The following is a 19,793-nucleotide window of genomic DNA, read 5'->3' on the forward strand; positions in this document are numbered from 1 at the left end:
GCTGTCATCCCTTTCGTCGGTGGGGGCGGCCATCTTCCTGGGGCCGCGCGTGCGCAGATCGAGTGCTCTGCTGCACGGGGCTTCAGGAAAATGGCCGCGGGATGCCGCGCGTGCGCATTAGAGATCGCGGCGGCCATTTTCCCAAAGCCGAGATGCAAACTCGGCTTTGGGAAAATGGCCGCCGCGATCTCTAATGCGCACGCGCGGCATCCCGCGGCCATTTTCCTGAAGCCCCGTGCAGCAGAGCACTCGATCTGCGCACGCGCGGCCCCAGGAAGATGGCCGCCCCCACCGACGAAAGGGATGACAGCGCAGATCGCGCGCTGTGTCTTCACCACTACGCCACCAACGTAAAGCTGAGGAAGAACCAGCGATGTCACCACGCCCTCCCGACCTGACCAGCCTGATTGACAGGCGAAAACGGCGACTTTGGTAAGTTATTTCTCAGCATACATGGGGAATCGGGGTACACTACATACACTATAGGAACACACAGCGCAGGCCCTATTTAACAGTATTTATAGCTCAATCTCAAAAAACGGGGTGACAGGTTCCCTTTAACACCAAAGGATCTTTGTGTACAAGCCTCTTCATGCACACCACTGCTTCCTAAAGTTCTCCAGAGTCATGGGATTTCTTTTCCCTAATGAGACCACTGCACCATGGTATGGAGAATGCAGAAAATAGGAAACTATCTACGTATGTCTACAATAATGTCCACAATACTTGTAAGGATATCCCGTTTCTTCTGAGAAGTAGAGTCTGGCCTGCTAAAATGTGTTACCTCTCTGGACACAAGGCCCATGGTGCTCTTGTAAGTGGCACAAATCCCGTCCACACTGCATTAGCTCAAATTCATTTCTCACTTCACTAGTCAAAGCAGCAGAGGAGGATGGAGGCAGAGTTGTGGCCTCCAGACAATCAAAGTGTATAGGTTTCCCACAAGAATTAAGGGAAAGGCATATTGGGTGCTCAGCCAAGCAATGAACTTGTTACAGGGAGACAGCACATGGCCTGGGTCCAGCTTTGGATGACAAGTGGAGGAGAATTCATGGTCACTCAAGGCAGAGAATGCAATTGTGATGGACAGCGGCTTGCAAGCTGAATCTACACAAATGACTGCACATATCTACAGAGATCTGTGCCAACATGCACTGCCACGGTGCTATGCCGCTACAATATAAAGGCTAACTTACATACGGTACTACATAGTAAGGCACATCACGACGTGGACAGCTGTGTGCAGCCGCATGACCTGTGCTGGACTGGCAGGGAGAGGAGTGGTCAGGACAACCACAAATTATAGCACTGATTTACCACGTGAGGGTTTCTCTTTTGTTTCTTTTTTAATATGTTTTTTTGTGCTGGTTGATCTGGCCCCAAATTAATCAAAATAGGCACACAAATTTGATGAATTGGTGCACATTGTAAGATGCTTTTCCATTTTTTGCATCTTTTTAGAGTAAATGTTAAATAATCCTTTCTGAAAGTCTCAATTTGTCATACGTAAAGCCCCAGATACAGACGTCTGAATGGGAAAACATGGCAGACGAGGTGTAATGTAGATAAATGTAAAGTAAGCACCTAGGACGGAGTAATCCTATTGCTGCATATATATTAAACGGGAGTATACTCGGGACAACAGAACAGGAGAAGGACTTGGATATTCTGGTTACAAGTAAGCTCAGCAGCAGTACTCAATGTCAAGCAGCAGCCGCAAAAGCAAACCAGATTTTAAAATGTATAAAAAGGGAGATAAAATCCCACAACCCCAATGTATTACTAAATTTCTATAAATCAATTGTGTGGCCATATCTAGAATATGGGATCCCGTTTTGGGCTCCACATTTTAAAAACGATATTCAGAAGTTAGAGTCAGTTCAACGATGGGCAACTAGATTATTACAAGGGATGGAAGGTCTCTCATATGATGAGAGGTTGGTAAAGTTGAGCTTGTTTAGCTTAGAAAAAAAAGACTTGAGAGGAGATCTCATTTGTATGTATAAATATACCGTATGTGTGGCCAATATTAAGGACCAGGGGGCATTCATTATATGTGGAGGAAAGGTGATTCAGAAATTAAAGGGGAAAGTTTTTTTTTGGGTTTTTTTTTTACAGTTAGAGCAGCCAGACTGGATTAAAAACAAGAAATGGAACTGTGGGTTATACATAAATAATAATCATTTAGCCCTTCTTTACTCAGTCACGTCGTTAGGAAAATGATTTCCTAAACCGTTTTGAAGAAAAACAAACTAATTAAAGACACTACCCGAGACGTTAAGTTCCAGTCACTCATTTTAAACAATACATGCTTTAACAAAGTGGTTACACGATAAAACTTTACAAACCAGCAGTTTGTAAACTCAATATTAGCATCTGTTCAGATAACTACTAGAATCATAGAATGTTAGAGTTAGAAGGGACCTCCACGGTCATCGTGTCCAATCCCCTGCTCAATGCAGGATTCACTAAACCATCTCAGACAGAAGTCTGTCCTGCCTCTGTTTGAAGACTTCCATTGAAGGAGAACTCCTTGCCTCTCGTGGCAGCCTGTTCCACTCATTGATCATCCTCACTGTCAAAAAGTTTTTTCTAATACCTAATCTGTATCTTCTCCCTTTCAGTTTCATTCTATTGTTTCTTGTATTTCCATGTGTAAATGAGAATAAAGATGATCCCTCTACACTGTGACATCCCTTCAGATATTTGTAAACAGCTATTAAGTCTCCTCTTAGCCTTATTTTTTGCAAGCTAAATATTCCCAGATCCTTTAACGGTTCCTCGTAGGACATACTTTGCAGTCCACTCACCATCTTGGTCGCTCTTCTCTGAACTTTCACTAGTTTTTCGATTTCTTTTTGAAAATGTGATGCCCAGAACTGGACACAGTATTCCAGATGAGGTCTGACCAAGGAGGGGTAGAGTGGGATAACTACTTCACGTAATCTAGGCTCTATGCTTCTATTAATACATCCTAAAACTGGGTTTTCGATTTTTGCTGCTGCATCACACTGTTGACTCATGTGCAGTCTGACCTATTCGTATACCCAAGTCTACTTCCATTCTGAATAGGTCATTTTTGTTTTTCTTTCCCAAATGTAGAACCTTGCATTTCTCCCCGTTAAATACCATTCTATTAGTCGCTGCCCATTATTATTACTATTATTATTCTGTAGCAGGCAGAAATCTGGAGTGTTTTCTGAGGAATACCTAGGCAGGAAGCCTTCAACAAGTAGCACTGCATAAGCAGTACGGCCAAGATATCTCAACGCAGGGATCCCCAACCTTTGGCTCGGGGGCCCTTAACAGGTGACACGGGCAGTCAGATAAGCAAGCTTGAAGCTGGCTGTGACAGTGAGGTGGGAGAAACTAATGCGAGAATACCAAAGGTAGGAAGGTGGGAATCCTGGATCAAGGACACACCCACGGTGTGATTTGGGGTGGGGATGCTTTGACGGTCATTATAATCAGTAAAGGAAACTGGGTGTCACCACGGTGGGGTAGAGGGAGAGCAGGAGCTGGATGTTACTACTAACTTGACCGCTCACATCACCACTGCAGCCAATCAGGTAGCTTAGCAGCTCGGCCGGCGTGGACAGCAGTGATGCGAATGGTCATCGTGACGTCACTGCTGCAGCCCAAACTTTGAGGCCAGAGCAGCGATGAGGAACCAAAGCTGGACCTGGACAAGGCATGTAATACATGATTTTATTATTTTATTTTACAGAAAACATTTGAGGTCCAGATCTCTAAAAGAGCAAAACCTCTTTAAAAGTGCCTAGCTGCAGCTTGTGCGCTCACAGCAGGTGTGAATGACATCTTTCCACTGGTAAAAATACAAAGTAATTAAGAGAGTTATTTGCACAAGATTTCGTAAGGAAAAACAGAAGCGCAACACCACAATATATCGGTGTGTCAGTACATAAAACAGAAGGCAGTTTGCTACTATAGAAATCCCATGCAAAATCTGCCAATGATAGGACACATCTGCATCATCTCAGAGATAAAGGCCGTGCTCACCTGTAAGCCTTGAATGCCTGCCAAATACTCGAGCTGCTTGGAAGGTTGTACGGTGGAGCTGGAACATGTCAAGTTGTTGCCAGAAAATCCAACAGACTCTGCAGTGGGGGAGCTGCCATTGGTCAGGAGATCTCTGGCAATTGCAGATGTGCAACTTTGGGTTACAGATGTGCTAAAATATGAGCTGGATGTCTGGCTCAATTCTTTGGGTGATAGATAATTGACAGCAGGAGTAGAGACAGTCTTACTGCGGCTGGCTTCCATTTCTTGATAGACATCAGGGGAAAGATGAAGAATTCCTTTTGGAGCTGTGCAAATAGTGAGAAAAAAAATCTTAATATTTTTGATCATAGAAAACGGTAATACATGAATTAGTAGGAAATGCACAAACTGACAGTGTGGTGTACCTTCCTGATGGGAGCATAGAAAAGCTGCAGGCTTATGCTAAAGGGAAGCGTCTGTGCTGGTGAGCAGACAGTAGATGGCATTGTGCTCATTGTTTGCCAACATGACACTGTATGACCTCTCTGGTTTGTTTGAGTCAATATTCTGAATTCTTCAGGTTGTGATGAAAACATGGCTACTACATATCCCAAGGAAAACCGCTCATTTTCCCACTAAGTCTGTATGCGGAACGAGTCTGCTGAAAGCAAAAATCTGCAACAGTTCCATAAGATCACAGCACTAACACCAGTCAATTACTGACTCACGTGAAATCTTTCAAGTTTGACTATGGCTAAAATTGGATATCTCTTTCTAGAATTTCCTCCCCTGCCCCAATATAGAATCATACTGGTCAGAAATGGCTTAAAGGGTTTGCCTAAAGTTGGTTCCAACATCGCTCAGTGCCTCCCGGCTTCCTGCTTGACATGGGGCGGTGTGCTCTTGAAGATTCACACTTTGGGAGGACAGCATGGCTGAACCAGTGTTACGTACAGCATGCTCTCCAGCATGGATTCAATTTTATAGTTTACAGCTCGTTGCCTACCAGCCATGTCAATGGTGGCCAGTTTCTCTGCTGGATCTGGCCAGCTTCAGACCAGTGTCTGAAGCTGGCCGGATCCAGCAGAGAAACCGGCCACCACCAATATGGCTGGTAGGCAACGAGCTGTAAACTATAAAATTGAAAATCCTTCCATTCTTGATACCAGAGACGATTTTCAATAAGCTGTACATTGTAAAGTTTATTTATTTTACTTAATAACCGTGGCATGTAAAAATGTGTGCACCCCTGGTCCAAATTATTGCTACTGTGAACAATTAAGCAAGTTAAAGATTAAATAATCTCTAAAAGGGCTAGAATTAAAGATAACACATTTTCTTTGTATTTTAGGCACAAAAATGGTCATTTTTTACATTTTAAAAATTACAAAAAGGAAAATGGCCAGATGGAATAGTTTGGGCACCCTTTAAGATTTGGGTGCTCTAATCACTTTGACCAAAGGTTCAGACCTTAGTTAGTCTGTTAGGGTTATGGCTTGTTAACTATCATTGTTCGGAAAGGCTAGGTAATGATGATTTCCCAACTTTATAAAAACCCAGCCATCTCTAACCTCTGGAACGTCACCACAATTCAGACTAACCGGCTCATCCTATAATCTGTGCATGAACCGGAAGCCTATATTACAACGAAAGCCAATGGAGGTTCGTTAGGATACTCTATAATCTTACATTATAACGGGATTCTGTAAACGGTATGGCAGACCTCAGCTATCTTGGTTCGGACGGGTGGGAGTGGTCAAAATGGATATTTTACCTCGATTCCTCTATCTTTTTCAGACTGCTCCAGTGCAGGTTCCGGATTGCTTTTTCAGGCGCCTGCAGTCAGCTATCAATAGCTTTATTTGGGGAACTAAGAAGCCGCGGACTCGATTTTCAGTGTTAGTGAGACACAAGACTAAAGGGCGGGTAGGCCTTCCTGATTTTAAACATTATTATCAGGCAGTCTTGCTCTCTAGGATTGTCGACTGGAGGTTCGGTGATGCTCATAAACAGTGGGTGCTCCTGGAGAAACTTTTATCGCCCTCTTCTTTGTACTGGCTGCCTTGGCTGGGGGGGACCGGATGCCCACCTGTGTCGAGTTTTGCTCCACTCACACAGATTGTTTTGAGGTTCTGGGATAGATCCTATGTGAAATTACACCTGACCTCCCGATTGAGCAGACTGAGTCCCCTTTTTGACAATCCGGCCTTTCCCCCAGCAATGAATAGATCTACGTATCTGTGTTGGTCACGACTTGACGGGGTGGGACTGGGTCAGGTGAAGGATAAGCTTGCGGGGCTCTCCGGCATGCGGGGGTTACGAGGTTCTGATCTTACGACACCGCTGTCCTGGCTGGAGTTTCTGCAATTGCGGAGCTTTCTTTCCAGTGTGCCGATGGGGGCGCTGACACCATTTGAGTCCCTGATGCTCCCTACCGAGGGTCCCTCCCACGTGGTTTCGGTGCTCTATGGCCTGGTCTTGAATTCACTTCCCCCTACTACGCTTGGATTTATGGAGGCTTGGGAGAGGGACCTGGGGATCACCTTTTCTGAGGCGGATAGTCTAAAAATCTTCACTCTTGCGCATAAGATGACGATGTCCAGTCAGGCGCAGGAGAGGAATTATAAATTACTGACACGCTGGTATAGGTGTCCCGTCCTTCTCCACAGGATTAACCCGGAGATCTCGGACGCCTGCTGGAGATGTGGCTCCGCCACGGGCTCTATGCTTCATGTTTGGTGGTCCTGTGGTCCCCTGCAACCCTTCTGGAACTCAGTCTTCGATGCCTTTCCTTTGATGACTGGGGTCCGCCACGAGCCCTCCCCCCAAATGGCACTACTGTCCCTGATACCCAGTTCGATAGCTTCCGTTAAATAGGGGATCCTGAGATTTTGCCTGATAGCTGCTAGGGCAGTTATTCCCCGACATTGGAGGTCCACTGAGGTCCCCTCCATGGAGGAATGGATAGCTGAAATGGATAGATTACATCGTCTAGAGTCGCTGGTGGCGGGTGATGGTGATGCTGCATATGACCAGGGACGCACCTGGTTCCTCTGGCAATCCTTCAAGGAAAGCACAGGGTTCCTGACTTGGCTGCGTACATACTCATAATTCTCAATACGTGGGCGTATACATTGCTGGGTCTCCCTTAATCCCCCCTTCTTCCCCATTCCCCCCCCCCTTTTTTTCTCTCTCTTCTTCTCTTTCTTTCTTTTTCTCCTATCTCTACTCTCTAATTGCTTTTCTTACAGGTTCTGTATCCTGTATCCATGTCCCGAGGTGATTCTCAAGATGAGAAGCATGTACCCTTTATGTGCCAGAGTCCTTGTTCAACTACACTTGTGCTGTGTTCTCAGAGGCGTAATGTATAGCTCTGGACATTGTAATGATTCATTTTATTGTTTTTCCTGTTTAAAATTTCAATAAATATATTTACTGAAAAAAAATAACGGGATTCTGGGTCATACAGACACCAGTGCGATCTATCCAGACTGCAGAGTGGTGATGTCTCGGAGAAGTGGAGCAGAACGGCGCTGCACACCGGAGAAGGCGGCAGCAGGCGAGTATATTAATACACTCACACTACATAACATGCATGTACACACATTTACTGCATACAAAAAAGATAGTAGGAATTCTTTGATAACTGACAACATTTTGCCATGAAAATTTGCACAAATGAAACGTAAAATGTTCCAAATTTGCAAAGGTTTCCCAGTGATGTAGGTGGTTTGAGAAAATGCTTCTACCATGTACTGTATGACCTTCAAGCTAGAATGCCAAAATGAAAAAAAATTCAGTAATCATTCTAAATAAGGCACCGAAGTGCCCCCCCAAGTGTCAGATCTGTACACCCCAGCTGTCAATCCTCACAAATAATACAGATTCATTTCTTATGCTTTTTAGCAACACAAACGCTCTATGCTTTCAGTGCAAGCTGGTATAAATGGCCCGGTACATGGTGCTGGAGTCATGTCATTTACTATGGAGGGATGCCAGCGCTGAGCGGGGAGATGAGGGCGATCGGGCTGAATGAACGCTCTGCATCTGAGCAAACGTGATGGATTGTACACACTGCAAAGTGTTATATAAAACCAATACCAGGCAGCAGATGTGTGTCTGTTTGATGTATTAATAACGAAAAACAAACAAGGCATTGGCCTTCCAGCACTTTCCGTGGTTTTGTGTGATCCGCCCAAGCATCAAATTGATGTCTCAGACGCGGACTTGGATACAATTCACATAGATTAAACAAATAGTAAAAGAAAAAAAAAAGTATATCCTGTGGACAGCATTGTTATGCAAGAATACAAGTGCATTACATGTGTAATTAAAAGCACGTCTTGTTTAGAAATGTGAACTTCCATTTTCGGCTATTTTAGATCGTTTTACGTCGCTGCTCATTATAGGATAAAGTTCCAATTAAAGGGAGGTTATATTATTCTTTCAATTTAACATTTGGGATAAAAATCTATGGGACCACCAACATAGAAAGGTACAAAGAAACACTAAAGCAATGCCCCACAAACAAACAATGCCGACCTAGAAACTAGTACCATGAGCCGCCAAATGTTCTGCGCCCTAATAAAAAGATAAGACGAGTCACAGTAACATAAGTCAATGAAAAACAATTGCCTAAAGGCCCCTTCACATTAAGCGACGCTGCAGCGATACCGACAACGATCCGGATCGCTGCAGCGTCGCTGTTTGGTCGCTGGAGAGCTGTCACACAGACCGCTCTCCAGCGACCAACGATCCCGAGGTCCCCGGTAACCAGGGTAAACATCGGGTAACTAAGCGCAGGGCCGCGCTTAGTAACCCGATGTTTACCCTGGTTACCATGCTAAAAGTAAAAAAAACAAACACTAGATACTTACCTACAGCCGTCTGTCCTCCAGCGCTGTGCTCTGCTTCTCTGCTCTCCTCCTGTACTGTCTGGGAGCCGGAAAGCAGAGCGGTGACGTCACCGCTCTGCTTTCCGGCTCACAGACAGTACAGGAGGAGAGCAGAGCACAGCGCTGGAGGACAGACGGCTGTAGGTAAGTATGTAGTGTTTGTTTTTTTTTACTTTTAGCATGGTAACCAGGGTAAACATCGGGTTACTAAGCGCGGCCCTGCGCTTAGTTACCCGATGTTTACCTTGGTTACCAGTGAAGACATCGCTGGATCGGTGTCACACACGCCGATCCAGCGATGTCAGCAGGAGTCCAGCGACGAAATAAAGTTCTGGACTTTATTCAGCGACCAACGATCTCCCAGCAGGGGCCTGATCGTTGGTCGCTGTCACACATAACGATTTCATTAACGATATCGTTGCTACGTCACAAATAGCAACGATATCGTTAACGATATCGTTATGTGTGAAGGTACCTTAACACGATTCATAGCATATTTGTATGTCACACCTTCACGTAAGGTTCTCACAAGACACAGCTTATTAGATTGTGGTGCTGGGAAAGTCGTTCCCATCAGGCCCCATCCTTCGCTCTACGTATACGGTCATTACCTAGGGCAGTGGTCTCCAACATTTCTGACCTAGAGAGCCACATTGCGCTCTGTGAGAGCGTCGCGAGCCACATTCCGCTCTGGGAGGGCGTTGCGAGCCACATTTAGCTTCCTCCCCATCACAGTAGTGGCAACCAGAGCCCCCATTACGGGTATAATGATAACCAAAGCTTTTCCACAGAAATCACCACGAAGCAGTATAACAAGATCCACTGGTCCCCACAATACTCCCATTCAGTATTCTCCCATCCAGAACTCTCAACACACTGTCACATCCAGCTTCAGGCACCTTCTCCAACAGGTAGTATCATCCTGTCTCCAGCGTACCATATTTAAATTATCTATAAACCCCTGACCAGTATATGTGCATCAGATCTGCTCTTCTGTGCATGTGGGTTCAATAAATCCTGCAGATTTTCCAGATGATATGGAGTGCTGCCTGCTTTTTTGAAATTATATATATACTAGATGGTGGCCCGATTTTAACGCATCGGGTAGTCTAGAATATGCATGTCCACGTAGTATATTGCACACCCCACGTACTATATTGCCCAGCCACGTACTATATTGCCCAGTCACGTAGTATATTGCCCAGCCCGCGTAGTACATTGCCCAGCCCGCGTAGTACATTGCCCAGCCCGCGTAGTACAGTCATGGACAAAAATTTTGAGAATGAGACAAATATTAATTTTTCCAAAGTCTACTGCTTCATTTTTTCTAATGGCAATTTGCATATACTCCTGAATGTCAGAGTGATCAGCTTAACAGCAATTACTGTACTTGCAAAGTCAATATTTGCCCAGAAAATGAACTTTAACCCCCAAAACACATTTCAACATCATTGCAGTCCTGCCTTATAATGAGCAGCTAACATCATTTTAGTGATTGATCCATTAACACAGGTGTGGGTGTTGATGAGGACAGGGCTGGCCATCAATCAGTCATGGTTAAGTAAGAATGACATCACTGGACACTTTAAAAGGAGGCTGGTTCTTGGTATCATTGTTTCTCTTCAGTTAACCATGGTTATCTCTAAAGAAACACGTGCAGCCATCATTGCACTGCACAAAAATGGCCTAACATGGAAAAGTATCGCAGCTACAAAGATTGCACCTCAGTCAACAATATATCGCATCATCAAGAACTTCAAGGAGAGAGCTTCCATTGTTGTCAAAATGGCTCCAGGGCGCCCAAGAAAGACCAGCAAGCGCCAGGACTGTATTTTAAAACTGTTTCAGCTGCGGGGTCGGACTACCAGCAGTGCCGAGCTTGCTCAGGAATGGCAGCAGGCTGGTGTGAGTGCTTCTGCACGCACTGTGAGGCGGAGACTCTTTGAGCAAGGCCAGGTTTCAAGGAGGGCAGCAAGGAAGCCACTTCTCGCCAGAAAAAAAAAGGGGACCGACTGATATTCTGCAAAAGGTACAGGGAGTGGACTGCTGAGGACTGGGGCAAAGTCATTTTCTCTGATGAATCCCCTTTTCGATTGTTTGGGACATCTGGAAAACAGCTTATTCGGAGAAGAAGAGGTGAGCGCTACCACCAGTCTTGTCTCATGCCAAGTGCAAAGCATCCTGAAACCATTCATGTGTGGGGTTGCTTCTCAGCCAAGGGAATCGGCTCACTCACAGTCTTGCCTAAAAACACAGCCATGAATAAAGAATGGTACCAGAATGTCCTCTAAGAGCAACTTCTCCCAACCGTCCAAGAGCAGTTTGGCGCCCAACAATGCCTTTTCCAGCATGATGGAGCACCTTGCCATAAAGCAAAGGTGACAACTAAATGGCTCATGGAACAAAACATAGAGATTTTGGGTCCATGGCCTGGAAACTCCCCAGATCTTAATCCCAATTGAGAACTTGTGGTCAATCAAGAGACGGGTGGACAATCAAAAACCAACAAATTCTGGCAAAATGCAAGCATTGATTATGCAAGAATGGACTGCTATCAGTCAGGATTTGGTCCAGAAGTTGATTGAGAGCATGCCAGGGAGAATTGCAGAGGTCTTGAAGAAGAAGGGTCAACGCTGCAAATATTGACTTGCTGCATTAACGCGTTCGAACTGTCAATATAACCTATTGGTACTCATAATATGATTGCAATTATATTTCTGTATGTGATATAAACATCAGACAAAGGTAGCAAAAGAAAAAAGCAGGATGCACTCACCAATCTTCAAAGTAGCAAATTTTATTGAGTCTTCACAATTAAAACTTCATGGCCGGGGGAGAAGAAAAGGAGCTCGTGCGAGCAGGGGAGACGACGGCCGTTTCGTGCGGTCCTTGCGCTTCAACGGGTCTGCTACTTTGAAGATTGGTGAGTGCATCCTGCTTTTTTCTTTTGCTACCTGGGACACATATGTTATTTCATGGTTTTGCACCCGATATCTTTTTTGCCATGGCTGTTGCTGACATGATATAGCTTTCTAGTACCAGCTTTTCTGAAGATTATGGATTTAGTTGGGGCAGTGCCGTCCATATGCTATTTTCTCTCTTTTATTCGTTTTTGATAAACATCAGACAAACACTAACAAAAACCAGAGGGCAGCAGATCATGTGAAAAAATAATTTTGGTGTCATTCTCAAAAATTTTGGCCATGACTGTACATTGCCCAGCCCGCGTAGTACACTGCCCAGCCCGCGTAGTACACTGCCCAGCCCGCATAGTACACTGCCCAGCCCGCGTAGTACACTGCCCAGCCCGCGTAGTACACTGCCCAGCCCGCGTAGTACACTGCCCAGCCCGCGTAGTACACTGCACAGCCCGCGTAGTACACTGCACAGCCCGCGTAGTACACTGCACAGCCCGCGTAGTACACTGCACAGCCCGCGTAGTACACTGCACAGCCCGCGTAGTACACTGCACAGCCCGCGTAGTACATTGCACAGCCCGCGTAGTACATTGCCCAGCCCGCGTAGTATATTGCCCAGCCCACGTAGTATATAGCAATGTGGGAATCATATCCCGGTTAAAAAAAAGAATTAAAATAAAAAAGTTATATACTCCCCTTCCGTTGGCCCCTGGATCCAGGAACTGGTTACCTCGCGTGCTCCGGTCTCAAGAGTGCATTGCGGTCTCGCGAGATGATGACGTAGCGGTCATCATCTCGCGAGATCGCAATGCATGGACCGGTCACTGGAGGGTCGCGAGGAGCGGGAAAGGTGCCGGAAGGTGATTATATGATGATTTTTTTTTTAATTATTATTTTTAACATTAGATCTTGCATAGGCAGCATCAATAGTAAAAAGTTGGTCACACAGGGTTAATAGCAGCATTAATGGAGTGCGTTACACCGCGGCATAACACGGTCCATTAGCGCTGCCATTAACCCTGTTTGAGCGCTGACTGGAGGGGAGTATGGAGCGGGCACTGACTGCGGGGAGGAAGGAGCGGCCATGTTGCCGCCGGACTGCGCTCATCGCTGATTGGTCGTGGCAATGGTCGTGGGCGTTTTGCCACGACCAATCAGCGACTTGGATTCCATGACAGACAGAGGTCGCGACCAATGAATATCCGTGACAGAAAGAAAGACAGAAGGACAGAAAGACGGAAGTGACCCTTAGACAATTATATAGTAGATATATATATATATATATATACACACACACACAGTGGCTTGCATACGTATTCTCCCCTTTGACTTTCTCCCTCACAACCTGGAATTTCACTGTTTTTGTGTGTTTTGTCTTAGGGTATGCATCTGTTCATCACTGACAGATTGAGACGAGACAGGTTTTCCTCAAGAGTATCCCTGTATTTTGCACCATCCACTTCCCCTCGACTCGAACTATTTTCCCTGTCCCTGCTGCCACCACCATGTTTCATTGTGGGTGTGGTGTTCTTGGGGTTATTAACTCTGTTGGCTTGGTGCCAGACATAGCATTTACTTTGGTGAATAAATAGTTTAATTTTAGTCTCATCTGACCACAGAACCTTCTTCCATACATTTGGGGAGACCCCCACATGTTTTTTTGCAAACTCAAAACGAGCCTAACAATTTTTGTGTTTAAGTAAAGGCTCTTTTATGCTTACTCTTCCATAAAGGCCACCTCTATAGAGTATATGGGCTTATTGTGATTCTGCTTGGGAACTCTTTAGCTCCTCCAGGGTTACCATTGGTCTCTGTGCTGTCTCTCAGATTAATGCCCTCCTTGCCCATGCTGAGAGTTTTGGTGGGTGGTCCAAGTTTGCTATGGTACCATGTTCTTTCCATTCGATGATTATGACTTTTATGGTGCTCCAAAAGATCATCAAAGATTGCAATATATATATATATATATTTTTTAAATAACCCAACCCAGAGCTGTACATCTCAACAACTTTGTCCCCGACTTGTTTGCACATCTTCTTGGTCTTCATGGTGTTTGGTTAGGGCTGCCTCTTGCTAAATGGTGTTGAAGCCTCTCCGCGGCTTTTCAGAAAAGGTGTGTATCTACTGACAGACATGTAACACACAGGTAGGCTTCCTTTCATCAAGCATGTGACTTATGAAAGTAATTGCTTGCACCAGAAATTTCTAGGAGCTTCAGAGCAAAAGGGATGAATACATATGCACATGCCAATTTTTAGGTACTTGATCCCATAAATTAAATTCCTGCCTATATTTTCCTCATGCAAACACAAATCTGATTACAAAAATATTCTAACACTGATTGTAATGTTACAAAGTAGGTAAAAAGCGAAGAGGGTGAATACTTTCACAAGTGTGTGTATAGGTGTAATATATATATTATATAAACAAAACAAAACAGAGATATGGAAAGGGACGGCACCAGAAGAGTATATCTTCATATGGACTTGGACTCTATCTCAAACCGACCAAATAACCTGGACCCGTTGAAGCACACACCGTGCGAAACGGCCGTTGTCCTTTCTCCACTCCCACACCCTCCTGTCTGACCTGATGTCCTAACGGATGTATGAGATGTAACTATTTCAATTTTCCAAATAAAGAACACGAATTCCACAGCAAAAAAGGGTGAGTGCCGCACTTTTCTTCTGTTCTGCTGGAATATATATTATATATATATATGTCTGTGTCTTTCTGTCTGTCATGGATATTCATTGGTTGCGGCCTCTGTCTGTCATGGAAATGCAAGTCGCTGATTGGTCTCGCCAGCTGCCTGTCTTGGCTGCCGCGACCAATCAGCGACGGCCACAGTCCGATTAGTCCCTCCCTACTCCCCTGCAGTCAGTGCCCAGCGCCCACTCCATACTCCCCACAGTCAGCACCCGCTCCATACTCCCCTCCAGTCACCAATCACACAGGGTTAATGCCAGCGGTAACGGACCGCGAGTCCGCTAAGTGATCTGGGTAATTTCGCAATGCATCCTGGGAACGAAAGATGGCGGCAGCCACGCGCGCATCGCCAGAGGTTCGCTGGATCTAAGATGCATCCCGGCTGGTGAGTAAATAACTATTTTTTATTTTAATTATTTCTTTTAACAGGGATATGGTGCCACACTGCTAAATAGTACGTAGGCTGTGTTAGATATTATTATTATTTATTTATATAGCACCATTAATTCCATGGTGCTGTACATGAGAAAGGGGTTACATACAGGGTTATAGATATCGATTACAGCAAGCAGGTTTACAGTGACAGACTGGTACAGAGTCCTTGCGGACTTACATTCTATGGGACACCGCTTGGCTGCTATATACTACCTGGCCAGTGTTAGATACTATGTGGGCTGTATTCTATACTGCGTGGGCTGCGTTATATACTACATGGCTGCTATATACTACGTGGGCAGTGTTATATACTACGTGGCTGTGTTCTATACTGCGTGCTATATACTACGTGGCCACTGTTAGATACTATGTGGGCTGTGCTATATATTACGTGGCCAGTGTTGCATACTACGTGGGCTGTGTTACTGCGTGGCTGCTATATACTGCGTGGCTGCTATATACTACGTGGGCTGTGTTATTTACTGCGTGGCCTACATTAACGCATCGGGTATTCTATAATATGTATGTATATAGCAGCCATATAGTATATACCACAGGCCACGTAGTACTCCTATATACTACGTGGCCTGTGCTATATACTATGTGGCTGCTATATACATACATACATATTCTAGAATATCCGATGCGTTAGAATCGGGCCACCATCTAGTGTGTATGTATGTATGTATGTATGTATGTATGTATGTATGTATGTATATATATATATATATATATATATATATATATATACACACACATACATATATTCTAGGTTCTTCAAAGTAGCCACCTTTTGCTTTGATGATTGTTTTGCACACTCTTGGCATTCTCTTGATGAGCTTCAAGAGGTAGTCATCGGAAATGGTTTTCACTTCACAGGGAAATGGCGTTGGGACCATCAGTTGTGTTGTGCAGAAGTCTGGAGGATACACAGCTGATAATCCTACTGAATAGACTGTTAGAATTTGTATTATGGCAAGAAAAAAGTAAAGAAAAACGAGTGGTCATTACTTTAAGAAATGAAGGTCAGTCAGTCCAAAAAATTGGGAAAACTTTGAAAATGTCCCCAACTGCAGTGGCAAAAACCATCAAGCGCTACAAAGAAACTGGCTCACATGAGGACCGCCCCAGTAAAAGAAGAACAAGAGTCACCTCTTGTTTGGACACACTCTCATTTAAAGATTTTTCTGTATTTTCATGACTATGAAAATTGTACATTCACACTGAAGGCATCAAAACTATGAATTAACACATGTGGAATTATATACTTAAAAAAGTGTGAAACAACTGAAATTATGTCTTATATTGTAGGTTCTTCAAAGCAGCCACCTTTTGCTTTGATGAGTGCTTTGCACACTCTTAATGGGCTTCAAGAGGTAGTCACCGGGAATGGTCTTCCAACAATCTTGAAGCAGTTCCCAGAGATGCTTAGCACTTGTTGGCCCTTTTACCTTCACTCTGCGGTCCAGCTCACCCCAAACCATCTCGATTGGGTTCAGGTCTGGTGACTGTGGAGGCCAGGTCATCTGGCGTAGCACCCCATCACTCTCCTTCTTGGTCAAATAGCCCTTACACAGCCTGGAGGTGTGTTTGGGGTCATTGTCCTGTTGAAAAATTAATGATGGTCCAACTAAACGCAAACTGGATGTAATAGCATGCCGCTGCAAGATGCTGTGGTAGCCATGCTGGTTTAGTATGCCTTCAATTTTGAATAAATCCCCAACAGTGTCACCAGCAAAGCAGCCCCACACCATCACACCTCCTCCTCCATGCTTCACGGTGGGAACCAGGCATGTAGAGTCCATCTGTTCACCTTTTCTGTGTCGCACAAAGACACGGTGGTTGGAACCAAAGGTCTTAAATTTGGACTCATCAGACCACAGCACAGATTTCCACTGGTCTAATGTCCATTTCCTAGCAGCTATTTTACCATGAAGGCCTGCTGCACAAAGTCTCCTCTTAACAGTTGTTGTAGAGATGTGTCTGCTGCTAGAACTCTGTGTGGCATTGACCTGGTCTCTAATCTGAGCTGCTGTTAACCTGCGATTTCTGAGGCTGGTGACTTGGATAAACATCCTCAGAAGCAGAGGTGACTCTTGGTCTTCCTTTCCTGGGGCGGTCCTCATGTGAGCCAGTTTCTTTGTAGCGCTTGATGGTTTTTGCCACTGCACTTGGGGACACTTTCAAAGTTTTCCCAATGATGGCCACTCGTTTTTCTTTACTTAGCTGCTTTTTTCTTGCCATAATACAAATTCTAACAGTCTATTCAGTAGGACTATCAGCTGTGTATCCACCAGACTTCTGCACAACAGAACGGATGGTCCCAACCCCATTTATAAGGCAAGAAATCCCACTTATTAAACCTGTCAGGGCACATCTGTGAAATGAAAACCATTCCCGGTGACTACCTCTTGAAGCTCATCAAGAGAATGCCAAGAGTGTGCCAAGCAGTCATCAAAGCAAAAGGTGGCTACTTTGAAGAACCTAGAATATAAAACATAATTTCAGTTGTTTCACACTTTTTTGTTAAGTATATAATTCCACATGTGTTAATTCATAGTTTTGATGCCTTCAGTGTGAATGTACAATTTTCATAGTCATGAAAATACAGACAAATCTTTAAATGAGAAGGTGTGTCCAAACTTTTGGTCTGTACTGTATATATACATATATATATATATATATATACACACACATACACACACATATATATATATATATATATATATATATATATTTATTGTGGTGCACTAAAAGGTGTAGTGCTGGACGGAAGATATGTTTCTCCCAGCAGGATAAGTTTTGGCCTGTTATTTCCCTAAGGTTGAGGACCTGTAGTGATGTCACGACCATGTGATGGATACCTCACCTGTGGGTGTGGCTATAGTCTATGTAATGGAGTTTCTTTTGTTTGGCACATGTTATTCTGGGGATGGAACTAGGCTGGAAGAAGCCTGAACTGTTTTCTCTCCCACACATGTCACAAAGGTTGGTGACTAGTGTTGAGCGATACCGTCTGATACTTGAAAGTATCGGTATCGGATAGTATCGGCCGATACCCGAAAAGTATCGGATATCGCCAATACCGATATCCGATACCAATACAAGTCAATGGGACATCAAGTCCATTAAGCTATGACTGGGCAGTTAACTTACAGGGTTACAGTCTGTTTAGAAAGGATCGTAAAAATCGGAGAGGAGGAGGGGTTTGTCTCTATGTAAAGTCTTGTCTAAAGTCCACTTTAAGGGAGGATATTAGCGAAGGGAATGAGGATGTCGAGTCCATATGGGTTGAAATTCATGGAGGGAAAAATGGTAACAAAATTCTCATTGGGGTCTGTTACAAACCCCCAAATATAACAGAAAGCATGGAAAGTCTACTTCTAAAGCAGATAGATGAAGCTGCAACCCATAATGAGGTCCTGGTTATGGGGGACTTTAACTACCCGGATATTAACTGGGAAACAGAAACCTGTGAAACCCATAAAGGCAACAGGTTTCTGCTAATAACCAAGAAAAATTATCTTTCACAATTGGTGCAGAATCCAACCAGAGGAGCAGCACTTTTAGACCTAATACTATCTAATAGACCTGACAGAATAACAAATCTGCAGGTGGTTGGGCATTTAGGAAATAGCGACCACAATATTGTGCAGTTTCACCTGTCTTTCACTAAGGGGACTTGTCAGGGAGTCACAAAAACACTGAACTTTAGGAAGGCAAAGTTTGACCAGCTTAGAGATGCCCTTAATCTGGTAGACTGGGACAATATCCTCAGAAATAAGAATACAGATAATAAATGGAAAATGTTTAAGAACATCCTAAATAGGCAGTGTAAGCGGTTTATACCTTGTGGGAATAAAAGGACTAGAAATAGGAAAAACCCAATGTGGCTAAACAAAGAAGTAAGACAGGCAATTAACAGTAAAAAGAAAGCATTTGCACTACTAAAGCAGGATGGCACCATTGAAGCTCTAAAAAACTATAGGGAGAAAAATACTTTATCTAAAAAACTAATTAAAGCTGCCAAAAAGGAAACAGAGAAGCACATTGCTAAGGAGAGTAAAACTAATCCCAAACTGTTCTTCAACTATATCAATAGTAAAAGAATAAAAACTGAAAATGTAGGCCCCTTAAAAAATAGTGAGGAAAGAATGGTTGTAGATGACGAGGAAAAAGCTAACATATTAAACACCTTCTTCTCCACGGTATTCACGGTGGAAAATGAAATGCTAGGTGAAATCCCAAGAAACAATGAAAACCCTATATTAAGGGTCACCAATCTAACCCAAGAAGAGGTGCGAAACCGGCTAAATAAGATTAAAATAGATAAATCTCCGGGTCCGGATGGCATACACCCACGAGTACTAAGAGAACTAAGTAATGTAATAGATAAACCATTATTTCTTATTTTTAGTGACTCTATAGCGACAGGGTCTGTTCCGCAGGACTGGCGCATAGCAAATGTGGTGCCAATATTCAAAAAGGGCTCTAAAAGTGAACCTGGAAATTATAGGCCAGTAAGTCTAACCTCTATTGTTGGTAAAATATTTGAAGGGTTTCTGAGGGATGTTATTCTGGATTATCTCAATGAGAATAACTGTTTAACTCCATATCAGCATGGGTTTATGAGAAATCGCTCCTGTCAAACCAATCTAATCAGTTTTTATGAAGAGGTAAGCTATAGGCTGGACCACGGTGAGTCATTGGACGTGGTATATCTCGATTTTTCCAAAGCGTTTGATACCGTGCCGCACAAGAGGTTGGTACACAAAATGAGAATGCTTGGTCTGGGGGAAAATGTGTGTAAATGGGTTAGTAACTGGCTAAGTGA

The 19,793-nt window shown here is 44.0% G+C and overlaps 1 protein-coding gene across 4 annotated transcripts in view; it reads right to left on the bottom strand.

Annotated features, from left to right (window-relative positions):
• Positions 1 to 19,793, bottom strand: part of STAU2 (staufen double-stranded RNA binding protein 2) — a 454,790-nt gene that overhangs the window by 145,118 nt on the left and 289,879 nt on the right. For all 4 annotated transcript variants that reach the window (XM_069731487.1, XM_069731485.1, XM_069731486.1 and 1 more), the window contains one exon: positions 4,021 to 4,328. In XM_069731487.1, the coding sequence (XP_069587588.1) occupies positions 4,021 to 4,328 (308 nt within the window). The remainder of the gene's footprint in view (positions 1 to 4,020; positions 4,329 to 19,793) is intronic.

The sequence above is a fragment of the Ranitomeya imitator genome, chromosome 6 (assembly GCF_032444005.1).
Source record: "Ranitomeya imitator isolate aRanImi1 chromosome 6, aRanImi1.pri, whole genome shotgun sequence".
Lineage (NCBI taxonomy): Eukaryota > Metazoa > Chordata > Amphibia > Anura > Dendrobatidae > Ranitomeya > Ranitomeya imitator.